General features: G+C 36.1%; 1 protein-coding gene across 1 annotated transcript in view; it reads right to left on the bottom strand.

Moving 5' to 3' along the window:
- The window catches only part of LOC125616624 (mucin-19-like), a 98638-nt gene that overhangs the window by 17473 nt on the left and 61612 nt on the right, over positions 1-19553 (bottom strand). The window contains exons 63-81 of the mRNA XM_048802441.1: positions 14005-14976; positions 13156-13230; positions 11529-11594; positions 11367-11420; positions 9780-9806; positions 8038-8079; positions 6245-6289; positions 5985-6038; positions 5316-5369; positions 4531-4584; positions 4331-4384; positions 3811-3864; positions 3636-3689; positions 2564-2608; positions 2055-2108; positions 1536-1589; positions 1352-1405; positions 827-880; positions 678-728 (exon numbers count right to left, since the gene is read on the bottom strand). Of these exons, the coding sequence (XP_048658398.1) occupies positions 678-728; positions 827-880; positions 1352-1405; positions 1536-1589; positions 2055-2108; positions 2564-2608; positions 3636-3689; positions 3811-3864; positions 4331-4384; positions 4531-4584; positions 5316-5369; positions 5985-6038; positions 6245-6289; positions 8038-8079; positions 9780-9806; positions 11367-11420; positions 11529-11594; positions 13156-13230; positions 14005-14976 (1917 nt within the window). The remainder of the gene's footprint in view (positions 1-677; positions 729-826; positions 881-1351; positions 1406-1535; positions 1590-2054; positions 2109-2563; positions 2609-3635; positions 3690-3810; positions 3865-4330; positions 4385-4530; positions 4585-5315; positions 5370-5984; positions 6039-6244; positions 6290-8037; positions 8080-9779; positions 9807-11366; positions 11421-11528; positions 11595-13155; positions 13231-14004; positions 14977-19553) is intronic.

Here is a 19553-nt window from a genome sequence, read left to right as displayed (position 1 = left end):
AAAAAAAAAAAAAAAAAGTAAACCATAAGGCTTCACTTCTCCAATTAATCTTGGGAGCATCTGTGTGGCCTTAAAGCACCGGATGCCCTTTCCTCAGAACAGTTTCTCTCAAAAAATAATGGAAAATAAACAACTGCCTAGTGTTCCATTCCCCAGGCCACCTGAGGGTAGATATACTGCTACTGGGTTTCCCTTTTACTATGCAGCAGGGGGAAGGATAGGACTTTAGATCACTGTTTCACTTCCAGGGATATATACCCTTAGAATGCCAGAGGGAGAAAATAAAGTATGGTTTTAATATTTTTAAGGGGATTCTAATAGTTCCTTTGTGAAGCATTCTAGTAAGAAAAAATAGAAAACATAGAATAAGTGGAAAAAAATGACAATGTGAAAAACTATGGAAGAAAAGTTAAATAGATGAGGACTGGAAGTCAAAGGAATATATACAACATGCTCTTCTTTTTTTCAAAAGAAAAAGTCTCTAAGCCAGGATCCTGAGGACAGCCTGGCAGACATTCCCCAGGCCATGGAATTCCCGGGCAGAATAACTGCTCAGATTGTTAGGGCATAATGTGGCCCCAAAGAGAATGCTGGCCCCTCCGGCATACTATTCATTCACTACAACAACCCAAATACAGATATGAGGAGAGCCTTAGACCTCAACCTGAAAAGCTTACCAGACAGTTCTGCTTGAGTGGTCCTGTGGTCTCCTGCAAAAGTTGTAGCCTCTGAGAGAAAAAACAATGGAAGTTATAAAGACTGCACAGAATGTAATGGGGGTCTAATAGAATACATTGACCAAAAGGTTATGTTCAGGATTCCTGACCTGTGTTGGCACTTCCAGGTTCCAGAGTTTTGACAGAGATTCCCTCTGTAGTGACTAAAATAAGAAGAGCATTGTGGTTATTTGGTCTAATCATGATCCTTCATAAAATGGGTATAAATTCTTGAAACAAAACTTTGTTTCTTCAAATATAGCAATATAGTTTTATATTTGAGCTTTATATATTTAAGATGTAATTATACTTTTATACACTATTCCCTTCCAAGTTTAGAGAGAGAGTCCTCCGCTACCAGTTCCTTTTGTACAGTTTAGTTATAGGGAGGTGAATTTGGACCCAAATCATATTCATACATGTCAGGAAATGGGCCCTATGATCCCCTTATGAACGGTCCTGAACAAAAGACATGAAAAGGAAATGTTAAACATTTCTGAGCTGTATTTATTGATATCAAATGTTGGGCTGATATTTTTAATATGGCAAATGGAAATTTCAGGATATTTGTATGTTTCAGGCAAGACTATTAGAACATCATTAGAAAGTATAGTTTGTGCCTCAACAGAGCTCACCTGTGATTAGTTCCTCTCTTGGTGTTTCACCTTCTCCTACAGAAGTTGTAGCTTCTAAGAAGGGGTAAAACAAGAGATAGATAATTGGGAAGCCATGGTAGTTCTCCCACAGAGGGGAACATGGAAGGAAAAACCTCATTGAAGAGGGACTTGTGGAAGATTCTCTGGCACCTTAATGACTTACCTGTGTTGGAACTGCTAGGGGCTACAGTTGTAACAGGGGTTAACCCAGTGGTGGCTGTAAAACAAAGGGTCTGAAATCATCACAGTGGTTCACTGTGTTTGTCTCCGTAAAACCTTTTTCTCGAAAGAAGCTTGGTATAGCATTTTCAAAGAGCTCTTTCCTTGCTTCCCAGTCAGATGAGAACTCTGTGCATCTCCTATGACCCATATCATTAAAGCAATCAAAATAGGTAAATCTTCCTCCAAGGAATAGAGTATGCTTTAGCTCCCCTAATACCTTTGTGATACATATATTATGGAAGACACCCTTCATTCCAACTATACAACCAGCCAAGCTTGAGAAAGATACAGGTTTGAGGCTAGATGCTGGTACTAAGACCTTTTTCAGAATATGTTCTGTATAAGAAAATACCTAATGTAACTGAGAACCATTCTGCAGAAAAGTATATCTCCAAACAAGTGAGCCTATGGAGAGTCATAATTCATACTAATCCCCATACGGTAGTGTGTTCAGCTTCACCTGCTCTGGATCCATTTTCAGAAGTACTGCTGCTTTCTGTTGAAGTTATTGCCTCTAAGGGAGGAAATAATGAAAATGGTAAAGTTTGGGAATTTGGGATCCTGAGATATATAAGTATAATTATTATCATCTGAGCAGGTCTACTAACTATGTTATAAAGTTAAATAAATATGATATCCTTCTCATTAACCAACTTGTGTAGAAACTTACAAATATAAGGACTGGCCTAGAGAACTTCCCTATAGTACCCAACACACACACACACACACACACACACACACACACACACAAATAAATGGATCACCATAGCATTAAATTCTTGATCAGTATCATAAGTAGCTACATGAGCTGATACCATGGGAAGACCTTTCCTGAGAAGGTCTGCCTCTGAGGGAAGGGACACACGAATAACCATTTTATTTCCTAGCCCACCCATCGATCACTGTTACTCTCCAGGCTCTCTTCGTACAGCCCACTAAACATGGAAGAGTATCTCATCTCTCCCTTACCCGTTTCACTTCCAGTCCCAGGTTTCCTTGATGTGACTGAGGTAGCTTAAAATAAGAAAAAAGGTAGATGATGGATTCATCTTTCTTATTTTTACTTATCTACTAATTGAAGTATTTTGATATTCTGGTATTTCAAAGAGAACTTCTGAACTCTAAAACTTTCAAATGATGATTTTATTTGTTCTATTCTGGTCTAGCTTGGAGCTCTGTGTACTACTGATGACTCCAGGTAAAATCACAGTGACATCCATTAAATAGATGGAAAAACTTTAAAACTGTACATTTTTTAACCTTATATTCTCTGCACTATTGATGTATCACTAAGCAAAATATTCAAATATCTCTTTCCTAATGTAGTTCACATTTTGCCAACTGGAGACAGCAAAGAACAATCATGCATTAGATGTTAGTAAATTCTGTGGGAGGAAAAGGCAAGTTGCATAAAGATGGGGGTCCTGATAGCCAAGGGATGACTAGCAGGTTGCTCTCCTCCCTGCTGTCCAGCAGATAGCTCTGCAAACTCTGGTTCCTGGAAATCCAGATGGATAAGGACACTGCCGCTAACCCCAAGTGAAATTATGACAGTACCGGTTGAAGTGAACAGTGTCACACTCAAACTAAATTTTTTAAGCATTTCCTTAGTGTCTTCTTTCATGGGGAAGAACAAAGATCTGTGTTTCATGTGATTTATATTTGCAAAGGAAGGAACACAGAAAATAAACAAGCATAATATATGATAGATGGTAGCACATGATAAGTACACTATTCTGAGGAATCATAATGAGCAGAGTGGAGATAATGGGGAGTAGTGAGCAGCTTCTATAGGTTGGTGAGCCTCATCCAGGTGTCCAAAAATCTAGCTCAAATAGAACACAATGGAAATACTGACTTGGATAACCATGTTTCTCAAGTTCCTTAGAAGAACTACCTGATGTTGTCAGATGAAGATATCATGCCTCCTGACCAGATGTAACCTTCTTTCTTTAACCCACCTCCATATTTATTTATTTACTTAAGGACACAAAACAAGGAAATGATAAGCTTTGTTAGTATTAGACCTAAGAGTTCTTACCTCTTGGCCCTTCAGATTGGCTGGTCTCACTTCCTCCTGTGGAACTTGAGGCCTCTGAAAAAAAAAAAAAGCATTATAAAGTCTGGAATATGGGGAAGTACATGGTTATATTACCTTAGGAACACATTACCTGATAAAGCACTTGGGGAACCTCTCACAATTGCTTTTGACTCACCTGTGTTGTGATTCCCAGGTTCCAGAGTCTTTCCAGAGACTACACTAGTAGTAGCTGTTACAGAAAAATAGTCATGGGTCATTTCCTTCTCAACATAAGGTAGCAAGCAAATATATGAATAAAAATCTATGTAATTGTTTACTATTTCAATAAACTTGGCTTTAAATGACAGAAGATGATCTTGTATGTTCTTCATATAATATTGTTCCCACCAAAAATCTACCAAAGGAATTTTTAATTACAGTATCCACTCCTGTAGAATTCAGTAACGGAGAGAGACTCTCTCTACATCATCTGTGTAACTGTCAAATAGTTGCATGATTTCATTCGGGGGGAGCGGGGAGGAGAGTCTGCTAAAACATCAGAAATAATGAAACTTTTAGTTCATGAACTTTAGTCAATGAACAGTGGTAATATTTTTTATAATAAGTTTGAATAGGGGAGAAGTGAGTGATCTGGATACATTTCACCAGCTTTTGAGTATTATTAGAAATGAATGTAATGGCCTATCAGTACTCACCTATGGCTGTCCCCCCCCTTGTTGCTCCGGTTCTTCCTAGAGAAGTTGTGGCTTCTGAAAGACAGAAAACAGGATAAACATTTGGAAAATATTCCAAGACCATGAAAAAATATGACATTATTTCTATAAAGAATAACACCAGAGGAGAAATCTCATTATGGGAGGATAACTCAAGAGCTCCCTGACAACCTGAGACTCACCTGTACTGGAACTGCCAGGGGCAACAGTTGTGCCAGGAACCACCCCAGTTGTGGCTGAAACACAAAGAGGACCATGGTTACCATGGCACTCAGTGTTTTGTTCCTAAAGCTCTGCCTCTAGAAAGAGGTTAAGCTTGTCTTCATCATGGCTAGTTGGTTTATTCCTGGGTTCTTCCCCTATAAGGAGCCAGATATATTTTCTCATTAACCATTGTAGTAAGAAAAACAATGAAAGTGACAATGTTCTCAACCTTCCAGGCATTCTGAGTCAGGGAGATAAGGAGGGCTTCTCCCACACACCCGTTTTACTCCCAGTGACTTGACACTCTGATGCCACAGTGGTACTTGCTGTGGCGGGGACACAAAGGAAGGTTTCAATGTGCTGAGAACTCCAGACATTGTGAAGATGTCTGGCTCTTCATTTATGAAGATCAAACATTTGTACAGTGCAGTTGTGTTTCTTGGGTTCTTGGAGCTCCTCTATATTTCTCAGGAATAGGAAATTTCATCACCCTTTCCCTCTCAAAAGATTGTGATATTTGTGATTCCACAACATAATTACTCAGAACAATTAATGTGTCCATCATATCTGATCATAAGAATTATAACTGTTATTCTGGACTCATATTGAAAGCTTTTCAGGAAAATTTTCAAAATTGAAAAGGAATTAGTTGACCAAAATCTTCAGTATTAGTAAATATATCTCCAGAAACTTCTCTTTGCATGCTCTCCTAGGATTGCTGTGATTCACGATAACCACAAAGACATGAGTTTCTGCCCCTCACCTGTTTTGAATCCAACTCTGGTGATGCCAATACCTTCTGTGGAGGTTGTGGCCTCTGGAGGAGGAAGTGGTACAACACTAAGTTCTGGTGATTTGGGATAATGGAACAAGTTATTTTGTACTATTTTTATTAGAGTAGCCCTACAAAAATACATAATTTCCTGTGAATGTCTGTAGAGATGATTTCTTGTTATTTCAACTCTGTTAGACATTTCTAATTGAACAGATGTCAGAGCCTACTCCAGTGATATTTAAAAACAAGACAAAATAAATACAGCAATCTGTCCCAATCCATCATGGAAGCATAGTGGTCTTACAATGCAAGATCCTCCATGAGGATTTAATGCTCCAAATGACAAATCAAGAATGTCACACTCTCATGTCATCTCAGCTGAAAATTCATAGCTGCCTTTAAAATGAACATCTCTAGACTCTAGATGTTATGCATTTTTTACTTCTTGTTTCATGTTTCTCTGGAGTAACCAGAGTGACTGTAGAGGGAGGAAAATCGGAGATGAATATTTTTTCTAAATATCACTTGTGATACTTTGGATATTTAACATGAAATATATTTCTTGGGTTCTTATAACATGCACACATAACACACGACATGCCCAAAACTTTCATTTAAGAGTAAAATCCAGATTGGACTTCACTTATGTAACATTACCTGTGTTGGAAACTTCTGAAGTGCTTTTGACTTCAGGAAACACAATGGTGGTATCTGTGAAAAGAAATTTCATAAACTAGGCATAGTGAGAAATTCAACTCTGGCTACCAGGATCAGGACTCAGGAATATTGGGCTGAAGCACCCGAATGCAGGCAGATCCAGAGGGATTAACAGTTGAGTTTGGCCTAGCATGGGGTGTCCTTGAGAAAACGTCATCAGTCCCAAATAATGGAACCCATAGTCTCAGAACAATGCTTACCTCCTGGCAGTTCTGTTCTAGTGGTCCCTATGCCAGTTGTGGCCCCTAAGAGATAAAGGAAGGAAAGGAGTTAAGAACTAACATAACTGAGCTACTGTATCATCTAAATGACCCCCTCCTGGATTACTCAGTATGTGGTGATTTACCTGTGATGTAATGTCCAGGTTCCCGAGTTTTACCTGAGACACTACCAGAAGTTACTAAAATAATGAAGAAATGGTACTCATGCCAAGCTTGAGCATTGCTATTTAAAATTCTATATTTCCTACCTGTATTGAGTTCCTTTGAGCTTTTTTTAAAATTTTATGTGACAGCAGAATGCAATTCATATTACACATATAGAACAATTTTTCATATCTCTGATTATATACAAAGTAGAGTCACACCATTCATGTCTTTGTACATGTACTTAGGGTAATGATGTCCATCTCATTCCACTGTCTTTTCTACCCCCATGCTCCCTCCATGACCCTCCCTTCCCTTTGCCCTATCAAGAGTTCATCTATCTTCCCCTCCTAATCACATTATGAATCAACATCCTTATATCAGAGAAAACATTTGGCATTTGGTTTTTTGGGATTGGCTAACTTCACTTAGCATTATATTCTGCAACTCCATCCATTTACCTGCAAATGCCATAATTTTATTCTCTCTTAATGCTGAATAATATTCCATTGTGTATATATACCACATTTTCTTTATCCATTCATCTATTGAAGGGCATCTAGGTTGGTTCCACACTTTAGATATTGTGAATTGTGCTACTAAAAACATTGATGTAGCTGTGTCCATGTAGTAATGCTGTTTTTAAGACCTTTGGGTATAGACCAAGGAGTGGAATACCTGGGTCCAATGGTGGTTCCATTTCCAATTTTACAAGGAAACTCCATACTGCTTTCTATATTGGCTGCACCAGTTTTCAGAATTAATGCATATGTTTCCTATTTAGCATTTCTTTCCCATAGCAAATTTTCTGATGAAGTTCTAGACTCTTGATCTCTTTTTTTTAAGCTTTAGTTCCAGGAAATAAGTTTCTCAGTGTTGTTAAATAATATTTTGTAGGAGGCCCTGGCTTCTAACTGAGCACTTTTATTGGGCCCAACAAAGTAAACCAACGAAGAGTTTAATCACAGTAACCAGTAATGAAATTCTGGTTGGTTGCAGAAGCTTGGTAGTCATAAACAGTTGACTGGTTAAAACAGTAACAAATAAAGTTATTTACTATTTCTTTCATTTTTCCATAAATCTTTCTGATTATGTTGTTAGAGTTCTTAGAGTCTGCTCTGGATCAGGGAGCTGATAGACATGATTAGTGAATCATTCTTTTGTTTTGCTCAAATAAATTTTACTAAGTATATTTGGTCAAGGAACTTTTCCTTTTCACAGTACCCCTGTATCTATCTGCCTGCTAGAGACATCATTGCCTGGTACCTTTATGGATTCTCCGGGGTAGAACAAAATTTCAGGGTCCTAATTCTTGTTAACTATTATTCAGTAGCTGTTTGTCATTTACAAAAGTACTTAAGATGGAGGAATAAGATGGTGTGGCTACATTCTAGAAAATACTATTTACTGGGGAAAAGTGCAGTTAATGACTTTACAGCCTCAGTTGGGACTATTCCATTTCCTTGGAGGGATGTGGTAGCCTCTGAGACAGGAAAAGAAAGACATAGTTGGAAAAATATCAAGTATTCTGGATTAGTATAGGTATGATCTGGTCTAGAAATAAAACCTAAGGAAGTATCTCCTTCAGAGAAGTCCCCAAAGAAAAAATCCACCCAGCTTTTCATCACCTGTGTTCAAACTTCCAGGGGCAAGAGTTGTGCCAGTAACACCTGAAACAAGAGCCCAGTGGTCACTTCAGTGAATCATTCCATGTATGTTCTACATTCCATGTATGTTTTCCTTTGTTACAACAGATAGCCTTTTGGAAGCACTTTGCAAATACATAATCCTCTGAGTTTTTCCCTTTGGACTGTTCCATCCCCCAAACATATAGAGTGACTTTGTCAGGAGATACAGAAAAGGACATCTAGAACAAAGATTAAAGATGATTTTCTCTCACGTTTACCTGGTTTATTATCAGGCTTATTCTTAGTTCCTTAGCTCTCTGCTTCAAAAGGGATTTTGCATGTGCTGACTACCAGAGAAAGTGGGAAGCCATTGAGTATTACTCCTGGTTGGTGGAATCAAGGAATCTGAACAAGATCTTTACCATTGGTTGGGATTTGTCTGTTAGAAATCTAGGAAAAGTCACATCAAGGAGCAGCAAGGTTTGGGTAAATACAGAAAAATGTTGCATAAATATAGAATAAAAAATAGCTGTAAAGTTAGCCTGAATTACAAGCTAAATTCGAGAAAATAAATTTCAAATGACTAGTTGGTTAAATAAATTCTTAGAAACTTTATAACACTATCAACAAATAATTCGGTGATGCCAAATATTGGTATGAATGTGTGAAAGAACATAATGAGAAATAAGTTTGGGAAGTAGATTAGTACTCAAATGATGGACTAAGGGATTTAGAATTTATTTGAAGGACAGTGGGTAGCTACTAAAATATACTGATGTCGGGAATGACATTAGCAGAGATAATAATATAGAAACACTGAACACTACTGCACCTGACAATAGAGAAAACTTGCCTCAATACTCCAGACTAAAGGTTAGTGAGGGTATGGATGCAGTAACTCCTTCAACTAAGGAAACAGCAAATAGAAAGAATTCAGATCTTGAAATCAAGAAGACTACACTGGTTTAAAGCAGGTTGAAATCTCTGAACCTCAATTTCTTCACCACAAATTAGGAAAGATAATGCCCACATGATTCACACAAGATATTGAAACAAGGCACCCAAATGAAATTCAGATAGATTGTGTGCTTCTGATCTACAAAGTTCACTTGATTGATACATAATAGATGACGCATGGTCTTTCAACAAAGGCAGAATCCAGTAGATCAAGTGGACAAGTATGACAGCTGAACACCTCATCAGATAAGGTTCATAATTGTAAAAAAAAAAAAAAATACAAAACTCTGCTTTCAAGGAGCTTATATTCTAATGTAAATGCTAAAAGAACTAGGAAGGCATAATAATTAAGAAAAAGTGAGATGTTCTGAAGAATGAACTTCTATTGCTTATCTTTTAAAACTATTAAGTTCAATAAGAGACATTAGAATGCAGTAAAGGTAAATAATTTTCATGATACTAAAGTGCCAAGGTCTCTAGTAGTGCTGCTCTTAAGTTAGGGGGACATTCTTGGTGTTATTTTTGTTTGAACTTGTATACTTATGAACTTGTATACTTATGTACAATAAGTATAGAATTTAATAATTATGTAAGGGAACCAATACACATTTATTATGTTTTAAGACAGAGGAACAGAAAAAGCAAAAGCCCTATGCTACCAAAACCTAAGTTGGTATTCTTGTTTAGTTAATATGATAAATTCAGATTTCTGTTACCATGTTTTCTATTCTAGTTAATGTGACCATTTTCCCCAAATATACATTTATAATCTCATATTATCTCACCTTCTACTGTAGTCTGATTCGATGGCTCTAAAATTTAAAAACAAAAATATATTTACAAATGTCCATTTTTATCTAATTAAATTCAAAATGATCAATTTATGTATGAGGGAAATACAGAAAAATTTATTATAATCTGTTAAGAATGTCATATTCCCTTATATACTTTCAACATTTCAGTTGGCAGAAACTTATTTTTATGTGACTTTCATTTCAGTTTACCTTGAATGTATATACCTGGAATATCACGAACACCTAATTGAAAGATTAGATTCACGTTTCCATTAGAAAATATACTTGAATTTTATTTTTAAAATTCATTTCAGTGCTTTAAATGTTATGTAAAATTTATAGTAAAAAACATATACATTACTTCTCTAGTAGACTATCTTAGAAATTTAAGTAGGAATGAGAGGTCTTTGAGGGAGATAAACTACAAAGTGTTTTAAAGAATCATCTATGATTAGAAATTATCAAACTGAAAACAAATAATTGCTTTTTTCCCCAGGTAAAATGCTTGCACACATTTAAATTTTGTTTCAATTCAGCTAAACATTAAATCTTGAATTTAGAAAATGCTAAAAGTGATGAAATACATACTGTTCCCCAATAGTCACTCACTTGTAGCTATGGCATTGTATTAAGATGACCAATATATAATAAATATCATGCCAATTCATTTACATTGATATAAATATGGCTTGAATAAGGAATCATTATTAATCTAGTTTGAAGTAAATGATCAAATTATTATTTTCTAGAGATCAGTTAGCAATAAGATCAAATTACCTAAGTGGACTTAATAACAGTAGTTATAATAAATACAGAATAACTCTTGGCTAGGAAAATGTGTGAGCAATCTATTCCTTAAACTAATAATGAAAAATTTAGTCCCTAAAGCCTACCTTCTATTTGATACAAATTGAGAAATGACTATGATACTGAGTGTATTATTATTCTTCAAGTTTAGATAATTACTGAAGACTTGCAAAAATAATTTAGTCCATTTATTTAGTGTTAGGAGAAACAAATTGCCCTCTAAGCATCTGCAATTTTTATGTGAGGTTGAAGTAATGTAAAAAGCTATTTTTTATTTATAAAACAATAATATTACAGTTTTGTCAAATAAAATGCTCCAAATCTTGTTTGAGAATAATAAATGTCAGTTTGTCAGCATATTTTAAAACTTAGAACTTCAGAAGCAGGCAATAAAAAGAAATTTAATAGTTAGAAATGGGAAACATTTATGCCTTGCTATTTTAAAAGCTAGATTTATTAATGGATTATTAAAGATAATTGTGCATTTTGCTTTAGAGGATGATGGTATCACACTGAAAAGCCCAGTCTTTGGAGTTAGTACAGAAGTAAAACTATTGTTCCACCATTTTACTTGCTGTAGAACCTAAACCAAATTAGGCGATGTCTTTGGTAAGTTCATCATGAGAAAAATTAGGTAACAATTTATATTCAAAGAATTAAATGAGGTAATGTCATCAAGGCCATAGGTTATTTAACTAATCTGAATTAGCCAATGAGCATGAAAACAAGTAAAAAAAAAAAAAATACATCTGACATCCCCTACTGACTTACCAATAGTGGTACTTCCTAGTGCAATTGTTGAGTGAGGGAAATTTCCTGTGGAACCTGAGATTCAGAGTGGGAAGTGGTAAGCAGCACTCTTATTTTACTACAACACCACCCAGATATTTAGAAACAGAACCACCCTGAATGGAGGTGCTGTGGTTCTAGTACCTGATGTGAAAGGAGTGCTTCTGCCCCTCACACCTGTAGAAGTTGTAGCCAACACTCCAGTTGTACCTGAAATTAAAACAAATTAAAAAGGATTTTAGTAGCACAGATAATTTTCATTTGGACTTCTCCTTGATATCTCAAATTGAATTCATTCAAACCTGAACTTGGGACTTTCCTACCGTAAACTGCTATTCCTTTAACACTCCCTGTTTCAATAAATGATATCATCATCCTAAAAACTGAATGGGTCAGCTTGAAAATTACTGTTAACCAAATCCCCAATTCAAATCATTACCAAATCCTTTTGATGGTACCTCCAAATTGTGAGGGTCTTTCCATTTCCTTGCACCAGCCACCTTAGTTTATTTGAAACTAGGGTCTCTGTGGTGACTCAGCAGTACCCTCCAAACAAATCTCTGCTTCTGTTCTCACCTTAAGCCATCCTTGTTCACACTGTATTCTGATTTAAAAAAAAAAAAAAATGTGTTCCTGGAGTCACTCTTCAATCTCAGACCTTTTGATGGCTTCCCTTAGCTCTTAGGAACAAGTCTAAGATCCTTCACTAGGCCTGCAAGGATCTCATGATCAAGTTCCTTCTTTCTTCCATCATCCACCTTTTTCCTGCTTCCTAGATGGCCACATGAGGCATCAACCATCCTGGCTGCCTTCTGCCATCAACTCTCCAACAGCCTGTGATTTCCACCTAGAACTTCATTTCCATTTTCCTCTCTGCTTAACCTCTTTATCAGACTGGGGCCTACTCATTCTTTGGGACACCAGGTGGAATGTCAATTTTTAACACACTCACCGTATTCTCAGCAATTTACCTAATTCTAATCCTACTGCTGATGTACTTCTTTTCTTATTGCTAATCTTTCTCAAGAGAAGGGACCTTATCAAACTCATTCACCTCTGTATCCACCCACCTATGATGGTATCTGGCACACAGCTGGCAAATAATAAAAATTATTAAATGAAAAAATATGATGAATGGGATTATTTGAGAGAATCCTATTATTATGAAAAATTTCAAACTTTGTCCTTATGTATAGTTCTGGTATGGTAGCCTTTTTAAATCACCAAATTTTCTTTTAGAGTTTGAATTTGGTGTATCTAAGGATCCTCTGGGACTGTCCTTTGGGGGACACCTTTCTCTTCTGCACTAGTTGGCATCCATTGCCACAGGAGGGAGTATGGTGCAGTAGGTAAGGAAGAGGTCTGGTGCCAGACCTCGTAGCTTCACTTCTTCCTAACTTGCACCTGCTAAACTACTCCTTGACTTCCTCATGTGAAATGTTAACAAAAGCACTTATTTCACTGGTTGGTGTGAAAATTAATTACATGTTGTATAACTTAGAATAGTGCCAGGCTGTCCGATAGTATGCAATATTGTTTTCCTAACTTAGTTTTAAAGTTCATTTAAGATTTGTCTCCTAATGGAATCAACATTGTGAAGACAATTCCTATTCTGTTATAGTCCTAAACCACATAAAAAGATAAGTCTAGGAACTAGATGATTTTGATCTAATTTTCTGATTTCCTTACTTACAGAACACCCATTACCATAATTATCAGAAAACCTCATGTTGCACTACAGTCTAGGCCAATAGTGTCCCTTCTTGCTTGCCTGATTTTCCAGGTGTGGTTCCTGTGGTTCTGCTTTCTGCTCCAGTGGTGGATCCATATAGCTCTTCAGTTGTGCCTGGTTAAGGAAGTAATTGATTATGATTTTTACATGGTTAACTTTTATAAAAATAATAAAACTTTCTGATATTTAATTGTAAATTTAAAAGTTGATGAATCTAGATCATCTCTTGATCATTTTGCCTAAAATTGAAGTCCTTGGTTAAAATACTTATTATCACAGTTTGGGTCTTAGCCACGCTTCTGTTGGGCCACCACCAGAGCACCAAGCAAGCCATGTATGCTTTGTTCCTGAAGTAGTAGCCCCAGAGCTTGGTGCTCCAACTGTGCTTCTTGGGACTGGACCTGTGGTAACACTACCCTGCCCCACAACTTCTGGTTATACCTTTTATTTTAAAGGAGCAGGATGAAAACAAACTTCTCAAGAAGACTGAGAAATCCATTTAAAATCATAATGTTCTGTCATCTTCCCTCTCTACCTCATGTGCTGTTGTTTAATTCTCTCCCTTGTTTGATGTGACTCTACAATTTGTATTTGGGGTAAAAATGGGAGTTCATAACTCACTTGAATCAAATGTATGAAAGATGATATGTCATGAGCTTTGTAATGTTTTGAACAACCAATAAAAAAATAATAAAAAGTAAAAAAGGTACTGAATGCAGAAAAATAAAATAAAATAAAATAAAATCAATGTTCTGAAAAGCTCCTATCAATATTCATCAATTTCAGTTCTCAATACCTTTTTAAATTGTGGTCCATATTTATACAGATTCAAGTACTGGGACTCTGACCAAATACTAAGTTATCCAATCTAATCAAACAAAGCCTTACTTTCTGGTTCTCTTGTAGTTCTTCCTGCCTCATAGGTGGTACCAGCTGATGATGCAGTTGTCCCTGTTCCTTCAGATGATGCACCAGTTAGCTCTGTCACTCCAGGTGACAGCGTGATCCTTTCAGTAACTCCAGCAGATGGTGAAATTGTCCCTGATGGACCAGATGTCTCTGTCACTCCAACAGACTGTACTGTTTGCCTAGATGCTGTGACTGATGGGCTACTTCTGACCAATCCTCTAGATGAGGGTCCAGTTGTCTCAGATCCTGTAAATGAAGGTCTGGTTGTTTCTGACCCTATAGTAGATGGTTCAGTTGTCTCTAATGGTCCACTTGTTCCAGATCCTGTAGCAGACAATCCTCTTGTCCCAGTCACCCCAAGTGATTGTCCAGTTGTTGGTGTCACTTTAACTGATGTTTCAGTTGTCTCTGTTACTCCTGATGATGATGCAGTTGTCTCTGTTACTCCAGTTCTTGTCACTCCAGATGACTGTCCAGATGTTCTTGTATGTCCAACTGATGATCCAGTTGTACCAGATTCTTCAACTAATGGTCTTGTTGTACCTGATTCACCAGATGATGATCTAGTTGTCACTTTTACTCCAGATGATTTTCCAGAACTCACTTCAACTGCAGTTGTTCCTGTCACTCCAGTTGATAGTATAGTTGTTTCTGATCCTGTAGTGGATGGCCCAGATGTTTCTGATTCTCTGACTGATGATTCAGTTTTCCTTGTCACTTCTGATGATAATCCAGAAGTCCCAGTCACTCTACCTGATGATACTGTTTTTCCTGTAACTCCAGATGATTGTGAAGAACTCTCTGTCACTTTAGGCGATGGTCTTACTGTCTCTAATTCTGTAACAGATGGTTGAGTTGTCCCTGTCTCTCCAGCTGATGGTAGAGTTGTCTCAGTCACACCTGGTGATTGTCCAGAGGTTCCTATCACTCCAGCTGATGTTCCAATGATCTCTGTAAACAAGTAGTAAAAGTAATATGATGTCAACAGTTGGTTTGGTCTTTGGTTAATCGTAGTAAGGATCCATGTTGCTTTCTTTCTCCACTATTTCTTTCATACCTCATCTCCATAGCCACTGAGACCTCCTCTCATACTTTTCATTTTGCTACACTTAACATGTTCCTGTTTGGTTATTCCTTTAAGAATTAAATATTCAATATCTAATGTATATCAAAGAAATTCTCAGAGACTTAGAAATATGCCTTCATTTTATCATCAGCACAATCCTGAGAGATATGTAAAATTCCTTGTACTGAAATACCAAAATTTATTTCCTAATTTCACTCAAGTACCAGGTCAGTATTCCTCCAAGTTCTGACTGTAGTCTCCATTCAACAATGTTGTCTTTTGCACACACATGCATATATAATGTGTACACTGTAAAACACATGCATATGTACATATACCCCTTCTTTTCATAAGGCTACAAATTATATGCATGACCGTTGCTTGCTTTTTGTCACTTAATAAATTTTAGAAATAGAGCATCATGTAGATTTCTTTCTTACTCTTTTATTAGGATGACCCAATGCAACTTTATAACATTTTATTCAGTGTGTTGTCTTTGATTGGAAGTGTTGTCTCTAATCTTTTAAAAAACAATGCTAATATGTATAGCTGGTCCATGTGTCATTTTGTACTTTGGTGGTACAACTTCACCATAGAGCCCTGGAAGTGCGATTTCTGAGTCAAAGTGTAAATGAATCTGTAATTCTTTTAGATTTTGCCAATCGGCCCTCCTTGGGGTTATAACATTTTGTGCTCCCACCTTCATCATACAGAGCACCACCTGTTTCATTCCAGACCTGTCAACAGGGCTATTGTCAAACTTTTGGATTTCTGCCAATCTAAAAAGTAAGAAATGATTTCTCAGTGTAGTTTAAATTTGCACTTTGTATTTATGTAAAGTTGATCATCTATTTCAAATTTCGTGGTTATAATTGCTATCTAATCCAGCTTCTTCATAACTTCAAAAAATGTTGAACAGTAAATGATAGTAGACATAGAGTAAGGATAGATACTATCAGTAGAATCGGTATAGTAATTCCGTTCATTCCAATGTTCTTAAGTGGGTATTTTTTATGCAAATAGTTTCTGAATGTTTTCCAAGTGCCATTTTAGCTTCTGTTTAGATTTTTTCATTTCTCTTAGGTGTATTAATATGAACTACATTAATGAATTTCCTAATTTTAAAAAATCTTTACTAATATTATTAGAAATTACTATTAAACATTATTTTCCTCCTGTTTGCTCATTTTTTCTTGTTTATCTAGTTATTGACACATCAGTGAATGAATATTACTTTTGTTCTAGCTTTAGAGCTACAGTGAAAAATAGTCAGTGCTATAATCTTTTTGTTAAAAGTTTTTGAAACATCTTTTGTTTAACACTCATCCTCCAGTGAATTTATTAGGAGGGCCTCATGGGTACACAATTCTCCAAACTCCTTCATGTTTTAAATTATGTTTCTATTGATAATCACAGTGTGTTTTGTATTGAGACATAATGTTTGCACATCTTCATGAAGTGTACAATGGTAGTTTATATACAATGTGTAATAATCACATCAGGGTACTCCAAATTTCCATCTCTTCAAACATTAATCACTTTTATGTACTAGGAATTTATATTCTTTTTTCATTCATTTTATATCATGAATTGTTCTAACCTATAGCTCTCTCACTATGCTAAAGAACCAGAAGTGATTCCTCACTCTGTTTCAGGGACCCTTATTGAGTTTCTTTCCCACCTCTCTCCCAAAGCCCTTCCCAATCTTTAGTAGCCACTACTTCATTCAATTATTTTATTAGGTTGACCTATTAGTTTCCACAAATTGGAGAATGAATATGTAGTATTTCTTTCCATGCCTAGTTTATTCTACCTTACATAGTGAACCCCAGTTACATCCATGTTGCTGCAAATCACAGGATTTCATTCTTGCTGTGGCTGAATAGAATTCCATTTTTGTGTGTGTGTGGTGGCACCTTTTCTTTATCCATTCATCTACTGATGGGCATCTGGGTTTATTTCATATTTAACTATTGTGAATTGTGCTACAATAATCATGGGAGTACAAATATCTTGTAGGTACAATGATTTCATCTCCTTTAAGTATATAGCAAATGATGAAACTGATGGATCATAAAGTAATTCTATTTCTAGTTTTTGAGGACTCCCATACTCTTTTCCATGAAAGTTGAACTAATTTACATTCCCACCAACAGTGTGAAATAGTCCCCCAATTTTTCCATATCCTTGCCAGAATTTGGTGTTTTTGTTTGTTTTTTGTTGATAGTATTCCCTTAAACACAATTCGGTGACTAACATCCTTGGCCCACATTTTCTTTCCTCCAGTATTGTACAGATGCCATTCTTCTTTTGACAGATCTGATACTAATCTGATTTTACTTCTTTGTTAATGAAGCTCCTTTTGCCTTGAGGTACAGATAGCTTATTTCTTTATCTTTTGAGTTACAGAAGTGATAAAGTGGCTATTTAGGATCAACTCATCCAGAAGCAGGGAAGTGACCTTCAAATATGTAGAGGTAGTTGTTTTTTTATTTCTGAATTTTTTTCCTAATTTGCAAGTTTGAACATTATATTTAATTGATGTTTTCTCTAGAAATGCAACAATACATATGTTGGATTTTTTGTCTATTGTAATTTCCTTCTATAGTCCACTTTATCTTTGTTTAAAGTACAGTATCCAACATTTTGGAGGTAGGTGGCCTCTTTTCAATTCTACCCTCTAAGCCTCTTGCTGCACTTTTTGCTTTATTTATTCTTTGTTGGGCAGCTTTACTTTTGACATAGATTTTATATTTCCTTCAATTTCTCTCCTCAGTTTTCAATTCCCATTTAACTTATTCCTGTTTTTATCTACTTTTACTCCAAATTCTCTAATTTATATTTTTGATATCTCTTGTCTGCATTTCCTTTGTTATTTTAAATTCATGTTAATGTTATATTCTAGTATTCTTGTGTTTCATGACTAGATATTTAGAATTTGTCGAAGTTTTCAAATGAATTTCAACAATAGCAAAGATATAGCTATTGATCAACAGCATAAATATTAGAATTTTTTTCTTCTTTTCTTTTTCACACTGGTTTTTCCTGGTCCTGCAATAGCTAAAGTTCTATGCAATGAGTGGCAGTGGGCCCTTTGTAGGCTCCCCATATTTCTCAGATCAGGGGCTTCCTCTTATGCTCTTAGAGTGAGGTGAAGCTTCTTTTATAACTGGTACCTTTTCTTTGTAGTATTCATTATTATCCTATTTTATTACAACCCTTGTCTTTACAGCCTTCATTTTTTTTTCCTTTGACACCAAAAATTCTTCTATCTTGCAAAACACCTCCCTCTCCTCTATAAGTGGTTGGTGCCTTCCAAAGACCTTTAGTTCTCATTCCATGCACTCTCCAGTACTTTTTCAGCTACACATTCATGAGTGCTCTGACCTGCCAAGTTTTGGGTCTTTTCTTGGTATTTTCCACTCAAGATGGGACCTTTCCTTCTGGAGCCAAATCCTAGCTGTATGTTCTATAGCCTTATGACCTCTCTACAATTCCCTCTCTTCTGAAAGATCCTTGCCTGAATCTTAACTCCACTCTGAGCTACAGTTCTATCTTTCCTAGCCTTTGTAATCCTACTTTTCTCTGTCCACTCTAAACCCTCCAGGTGGGGACTCTATGTTGATCTTTAGGGTTTTGTAGGAAGACAGTATCTGTACATTCTAAATTATTCAGCCACCATTTTCCTGCTTTTTTTAAAACAACATTTTTTTTCTGTTTCTTTGAGTTCTGTGAGTATCTGTACAAATTAAGGATCAAATTGATACAATGCAATTTAGTTACTCATGGTATTTGAGGGAATTTTTGTGTATTTTAATATTTAATGAGCTTATCAAATAATTACAACAGAGATATAATATTTAAGAGCTTGGATCAAGAAAACTTCTCCACAGATACAGCTGTGAACCCTTTACCCTACTGCATCATTCCCACAGGTGAATATAGTATGTTCATCAAATTGTGCTGCGAAGTCCTCTTACTTAAAAACTATTATTAGTTGCACTGAAAACATGAATGTAAAGGTCTATATCAGCTTGGCTCTACAAGAGTGTTGTTTTCTATCCCTTAGCAGGCTGTGATAGCACTTCCTGTTTTATGCTTACCCAATAATAAGCCCGTTTTTTATTCTCTTCTTTGTGGAGAGAGTTTCTGGGTTTGGAGATTTTTTTTAAAAAATTCTAATCCCCAACAATTAATATCTTGTCAGTCCCTTATTCCACAGAAATTGACTATATCCTAAAATTTTACCCGGCTTTCCTGGGGGTTGTGAGGTTTTATTCAAAGTTAAGGCATTTTGGCTCATATTACACAAAGCATAATAGGTACTTTTCAAAATAAAATTATTCTATTGTTTAAACCCCAACTAATCAGCTCCCTTATTAGAACTGATCTCAATTGCTATTTCAACACTTGTCATCGAATGATTCCTCGACTTTGAGTATCTTCTTCTTTGCCTGGTTTC

The sequence above is a fragment of the Marmota marmota genome, unplaced genomic scaffold (genome assembly GCF_001458135.2).
Source record: "Marmota marmota marmota unplaced genomic scaffold, marMar, whole genome shotgun sequence".
NCBI classification, from domain to species: Eukaryota; Metazoa; Chordata; class Mammalia; order Rodentia; family Sciuridae; genus Marmota; species Marmota marmota.
This window is presented reverse-complemented; position numbering and strand designations above follow the sequence as displayed.